The following is a 6,710-nucleotide window of genomic DNA, read 5'->3' on the forward strand; positions in this document are numbered from 1 at the left end:
GCGGTGTTCCTGAGCGTTTTGGGAGAAATCTCGAATTGAGGCTTTCTGGTGGAGGATTGGAGATGCAGAAGGGTGCGCTAGATGCTCGAGTACATAACGAAGCTGACGGTGCACTGGATTTATAGTCTCCGGGGGCGGTGGCCGGTGAATTTTGAGGACGCGCGGCGGCCGGAAAGGGAGAAGAAGGCGCTGGCAAGCTTTCCGCGCGGCGGTTTCCGGTGAGGGCACGGGGTCGCCGCTTAACCAGAGGTCGCCACCTCGGTAACTCTTTGCCACGGTGCCAAGAAACTTTACCGCGACCACCGACGACCGGTCACGCCGCGGTGGCGTTCTTATCGCCGGCGGGGGGGGGGGGGGGGTGATCCTCAGCGCGATATTTCTGAAGATGATGAACAGTGCTCTGAATTCAATAAAGAACTTGACTGACAGAGCACATTGGAGCTCCGTTTACTCAAATTTTCATGTGAAACCTAAACCAACTTTCTGTAGTAAAGTTGTAGAACTATAATCCCTTTACAACTTTGGTACAATGTGCTCACACAAAAAGTCACTGGATCCCATTCAAAATCGAGCTCAAAGTTCATCTCATAACACTGTTACTCTGAAACTCAAACCTCAAACAGTCTGACAGCCCATCTTTGATTGGGTTTTTTTCCAAATTTCTCATAAGATCATGGCTTGAATCCTTAAACAAAGTTATTCTCCTATAGTTGGGCTACAAACTTGTTGTGGTCACTTTGGCCAAAAACCCTATAGTTCAAAAGATACAGGGCTCCAAAGTTGAAGCAATCACACTGAAATTCAGACTTCATCACATGAGTCAAGTGTGGCTCTTTTGCACTTAAGTCCAAATCTCAGGGTTTGGCTTTCAAGTCCACATATTTGTGAACCAATTGACTTCAAATACTTACTTAGCTTGGTTTTTTGCACTTTAACCCAAAAGTGGGCTAATTTTGCACATAAGCCCCTAGGGTTTGGTTTCAGGGTTTTCCAGGGTTCCAATTAGGGTTTCTAGTATCCTAGGAGTATAAAAGTGATTCAAGTTTATTCTTGGGGTCATTTGATGACTTTTACCCTAAAGTCTTTAGGTTTCCTTAACTTGGGTTAAGTTTTACCCTTTTAACCACTATTTAGGGTTATGTCCTTTAACCAGGGTTCTCTTTGCAAAAACATTAAAACAATACAACTTGTTTGAAATTTTTGCCTAGTGAATGCAATCTAGGTGTATCAAACATATGAAATGCCAATGCTATGATGTCATGCTCAAATTTTAGTTATGGTAACACCAGGGGTGTTACATGCATTGTACATTCAATCCTAAAGCTAGCATCCTGACATCCTCCCTACGGAAATAGAACTTGTCTTAAATATTTCGTGTCAGTTAGATTGCTTAAACAGCACCATAATCTAACCACAATTCAATGTTGCGTGATAATCAACACCAGTTGCAACCATCCAAAGCATGTCAAATTAAATTATATAAGAAAATAAATAATATTAATTTCTTATAAGAAAAATTTTATATTGTGATTGGCTGATTGCCTAGTTTAGTGCATCAATGAAATGGATAAAATAAAAAAATACATTAGGTGTTCGATCCGTACGTCTGCAACCTGAATAAAAAGGATGACATTCTACACGTATGATATGTATGGCGTTTCTATATTTGATGAATCATGCATAGATAAAATCAAAGGGTCAATCCGATGGTCACTATCTTAGTTAAAATAAATAAATAAATTAATGCTGCTTATATGTTGTTTATCTATACCTAAATAAATTGATATATTTATGCTAGGTTCCAAGCCATGGTTACTAATACGAGTCAACCCGCTATACGTGCCATGGTCAAAATAACCAAAATGTTATAATATTAGAACGAGCCTAGCAAATAAAAAATGTATGCTTGGTGGCATTCATCAATCATCGTTCCTCCTAGTTAATAAAAAAACAACAACTCTACTAAGTACTTAAATTAAACTAAATAGCGTTGTATATGTAAGTCATGACCAAATACTATGTCATGAACATATACTCCGATCTTACAAAATAGATTAATTGCATATGCCATATATCTGTCCAAGACAAACAACCCATCTCAATCCAAATAAAATGCTATATCACACACTAAATATCCATAAATTGTAAAATATATCGATTTATAGTCTCACATTATTCAATAAATACTATCAAATTCAGCCATCAAAATAAATCGTGTGTGTATGTGATACAATGCACTGTCAATGAAAGAGGTAAATATTAAAGAGATAAATTATCTCTCGTTTATCCATGATAAAGTGTATATAGTGTCTCAAAAGACACATATACTCAAATAATTAGAAAAAAGCCATATGTTGAGTTATTGAAATCCAACACCATGTCATGGCTCGAACAAATAACAAGATACTCATAAAAGTATGCACAAATTAAAATACATGCATATTATGGTTCGACAGAGAACTGACCAAGCCAGCAATAAAGAGATATTTGTTAGCTCGTCAACAATGAAATCATGCCGTATCTGACATACGTATGCAACCATCCATGACTACATGAGGCGAATAATTTTTGTTTTTTTTAGTTTGTAATAGTCAGTCATATGATGTAATTTTATTTTTCTTTTATGTATTCACGTTGGAACTCTTAATCAGGGGTTTTCTCTACAGAGATGTAATTAACACAATTTTTATGTAAATGTAAAAATTGTGGAAGTATGAGCCTGCAATACCTGTATTATTTACTCTATTATATCTAAATTAAAATCTGTCTCTGTTGACGTGGAAATAACGCTTTCGCCGCTCGTTTTCCTGACATCACCAGGTGCCCACATTATGTTCTTAATAGAGTAGTATAGAGAATATATAATATAGATATAGAGTCATTCACGTTTTCTATCTATGGCTAGCGAGAAATCTGCAACATAAGATGACTATATTTAGATAACTATTTTATAGAAGCTGTTGGAAAGCATTTTTTTTGTAAAAATCCTTATTCATATCAATTAAGGAGAATATAAGAGTCTCTTTGGAGGTGGCCAATGGCGCCATATTCTATCTTGCTAGTAGCTACTGTCACATTTTAACAAAATAAAATTAATTATACATACATTATTGTAATCTACACAACTCAGAGCAAGTAATTTTCTGATCAGAACCAACCAAGTTGCTAGCAAATCCCATGGATGGTTGACTTCAGCCTATTGCTGCATCCAGCCTTCTTCTACTTCAGAAACTCAACAGATCCCCATGGAGAGAGGCTACTGCAGCATCCCTCAGCAACAGAACGGACAACAAGAACAGCAAGGAAACCATTTTGTCGCGGCTGGTGGTTGTGGTGTCGATTCCGGTGCTGGTGCCGGTGTTGGTTCCGGGGCAGGGGCAGGGGCAGGGGCTTGCTCAGCTTCCAGCGCCCCATCTTTAGCTTTCGGTGCCTCCTGCTCAACAAGAGGCTCTGCCTGCTGTGGTAGCTGCGACGTGCTTTGCCGGGCGAGCTCAGGAGGGCCGTCTTTCAGTGACTCACTAGACCTCGCGTCACCTGCCAATCTGAAGAAATTGCAGATGATTTGGATCGATTCAGGAAAAAAAACATGGAGAACTTCTACGTAGTAAATATCGAGCGATGGAATGCAGTCATGCAGAGAGGCCATACATGGGGAACGCGAAGCTTGTCGTGCTAGCATCAGACCGGTGCGACAAGCTGTTGTTGTAATCAGCATTGCCATCGCCATCGTCGCCAACCCTGGTAGTAGCAGGCTTCACTCCAGCACTGGTCGGCGCTGCTGCCACCTCGCTTCTCATGGGGCTAGAGCTAGGGCTCTGCCGTGGCAACGGCGGCAGCGGCGGCAGCGGCTCACTGGGGTTGCCCCCCAGCTCACCTGACGTGCCATACAAGAACAAGTGGTCCTTGGAGAAGCTCGCGTTCCCGACGTTGATGCTGAAGAGGGACTCATTCGACGTCACGCTCCAGTCTGCCGGCGATGATTTCGATTTCGACCTCGCGAAAATGGACGACGGGATCCTCTTGGGGTCCGGACACTCGTCCGCCGGCGCCCTGGACATGGCCTGCAGGACCGGCGGCGACTGCTTTGGGTCGGTGGCGGCATGACCTGAACCTGAGGGATGCGAGGAGGATGAGCTGCTCTGCTTTCTAGTGTCTGAGATCGCCGCGTTGTCAGCGAATGACAGTGTGCTGCCTAGTATTGGGCCCTCTATCTGGAAGAAATCGTCCTCATCTGTGTTTTCTGATGAGTTGGACGACGAGGAGCTCGGTTCCTTCTTGTCTGCCTCGGTTTCGGCACGGGCAGCAGAAGGACTGGTGCTGGCTTGTCCATGGTTTTGGTGTTCCTGCTGATGGGCCATTGTTTGGCGGTGTCCAGAGAACCTTTTTGTGATCTATCTTTGCTGACTGTTCCTGGGGAATGAAACAGACATAGTCTCTAAAAAAAATGAAACAGACATAGACTCAAATCTCCTGCTAATGTGATCATCATTGGTTCTAAATCTTAACATACTGTGAGCTTCTAACTGTATATGTGACTGCAGCGTCTCTTTTCCGCCTGTTCTGTTGTTTACTCCTATGCAGTTGAACATGCAAGCTCAGAGTATTGTATTAAAAGAAGCCACTGAAGTTTCACAACAAAACACACACACAAAAAAACATCTGAGTTATTGAAAATGTACCAAGCATGTCATGTCTTTTTGTTTCCTGTTGAGAACCAACAACTTCTTGAAAAACTGTCGTGGAAATATTCAAAGAATCAGTAGTCCGATCTTATGAGACATACTTTTATCCACTTGAAAAAGTCTTATAAAACCATCTAGACAAGATGGTGCGTTATGAGAGTTAACTCATCAAATTTGGTGGAATGACTCATTTTCTCTTTACCAGTGTCAATTATTGACTTTTGAGAAATAAGGCGATGATGCATCCTAGACACCCCCTTAGGGTTTATTCATTTAAGGCTTGTTCGGTTGTGTCCGAATTAAAAGACAGTAGAGATGATTAAATCACTTTCTAGCTAAAATTGTATAGAAGGAGATTTAATATGCTTCAATCAAATTCAATTCAGACGCAACGGAGGAAGTCCTTAGAGGTGAAGATTAAATCCTTGAATAGGAGGAGATTTAAGCTTCTCCAATCTCTCTCAATTTATTTCTAACCGAACAAACCCTTAGAGAATCAAGAAAGACACCCTTTTCTCATGGTTTTAGATTTCTTTTGTTTCTGGGAAGAAAACAATAAAGTTTCACAAATCCTTGCGAACAGATTCCACAAGACAAGAAAAGTGAAACGAACAAAAAAAATGCAAATTCCAGTGGATATTGCACATTAGGAATAACGTTCAACTTTTTAATTTGATCGCAGAAACAAAAAAAAACGGCCTACCACATCTGGAAGAAGCATCCAGTTTCCATGGCCAGCAGCAGCCAGCAAGTATTTCTTTACCCTTTTCTCTCTCTCCCAGATCAATCGATCTACACAGCAAGTTTAGGCTAGGGGAATCAAAACAACATTTCCTAAGAAACCAAATTAATAAAAAAAAGGAAACAAGAGATGCTGATAAACGCAAACTATCAAGGATTAAACGACATCATGTTTACCTCTTGACGCCCTACAATACTCGATCGGCCGGCTCAGTTTTCAAGCCTCTTTCTCTCCGTTTCGAAACTTTTGGAGCGACGAACGAAGAAGCAAAAGTTTGGGACAAGAGGAGATCAGATCCACAAAACGGAGTGCGTGAGAGGAAGCTATACATGCAGATATGGAATGGTTGGTTTAACTGGGTCACTGTCACCCACACATTCCCAACCGAAGATCTTGCATGGGCACAATATTCTGTTGTCATTTTTCCCTTTCTGTTATTTTCAAGCCTCTCTCTTGCATGGGCACGTAAGAAGCAATGTTAGAGAGAGTAGGCACAGGACACTATTATTAGTTTCTCATTTATATATAACAAATATTGATATGCTGATACGTAGAAGTACCTGCGTCTGTCTAAACTCTAAAATTATCCTGATTTAGACACACACAAAAAACAGTGTAATTAGGGGTGACAATGGATTCTAAATTTTACACTATAAAGTGTAATGATCGGATCGAATTAGGATCGGGCTCTATTTCTATTCATTTTTGAATAAAAAATAATTTAATATCCAAACAATTTGTGAAGAAACATTTGGATCACGATCCATTACCACCCCTAAGGGCTAGTTTGGAAATTCAAATCCCCTTCGGGATTGAAGGAGATTGGAGAGAAAATTAGTTCCTCAATCCCCTCCAACCCCGAAGGGGATTCGAGGTTCCCAAAGTAGCCCTAAGTGTAATAGCTTGTCATGGAACAAAAGAATTAGAGAGGATTGGGTGGGTCAAAAAACCCTTGCTATTCTAGATAGCAAGAGATTTTACACCCAATCTGAAACACACCCTAAGGGCTAGTTTGACAACACCATTTTAAGTGATTTTTATTTTCTCCAGAGAAATTAGTTCATTTTCCCTTAGGAAATGAGAATCTCTTGAAAAATGGAGTTGTTAAACTAGCTCTAAGACTGGTTTGGTGACATGGAATTGAGGGGGAAAACTCTTGCTATTCAAAATTGGATAGCAATCGTTTTCCTGCCCATGGATTCCCTCCAATTCATTGCTCATCAAATCAGTTCTAAATGTAAATAACAAGGGATTTTACACCCCCAATTCCAAACATGCCCAAAATA

At 40.6% G+C, this 6,710-nt stretch overlaps 1 protein-coding gene across 1 annotated transcript; it reads right to left on the minus strand.

The window, feature by feature from the left end:
• Positions 1 to 2,978: 2,978 nt before the first annotated feature.
• LOC100278252 (uncharacterized) lies at positions 2,979 to 5,749 on the minus strand. Its single transcript, NM_001367900.1, has 6 exons — positions 5,601 to 5,749; positions 5,386 to 5,474; positions 4,680 to 4,733; positions 4,511 to 4,573; positions 3,649 to 4,410; positions 2,979 to 3,542 (listed from the first exon to the last, which is right to left on the minus strand). Exons 5-6 carry the CDS (start codon positions 4,356 to 4,358, stop codon positions 3,272 to 3,274), a joined length of 981 nt encoding a protein of 326 aa, NP_001354829.1. The 5' UTR covers positions 4,359 to 4,410; positions 4,511 to 4,573; positions 4,680 to 4,733; positions 5,386 to 5,474; positions 5,601 to 5,749; the 3' UTR covers positions 2,979 to 3,271.
• Between the last annotated feature and the right edge of the window lie 961 nt (positions 5,750 to 6,710).

This window comes from Zea mays, chromosome 7 (genome assembly GCF_902167145.1).
Source record: "Zea mays cultivar B73 chromosome 7, Zm-B73-REFERENCE-NAM-5.0, whole genome shotgun sequence".
In the NCBI taxonomy this organism is placed as follows: domain Eukaryota; kingdom Viridiplantae; phylum Streptophyta; class Magnoliopsida; order Poales; family Poaceae; genus Zea; species Zea mays.

Excerpts from the sequence above, each read along its gene's own strand:
- LOC100278252 (NM_001367900.1), bottom strand. The coding sequence starts at position 4,358 with ATGGCCCATCAGCAGGAACACCAAAACCATGGACAAGCCAGCACCAGT. Across the intron at positions 3,543-3,648 it reads ACAAGCTTCGCGTTCCCCAT|ATTGGCAGGTGACGCGAGGT; the intron begins GTATGGCCTCTC and ends CAATTTCTTCAG.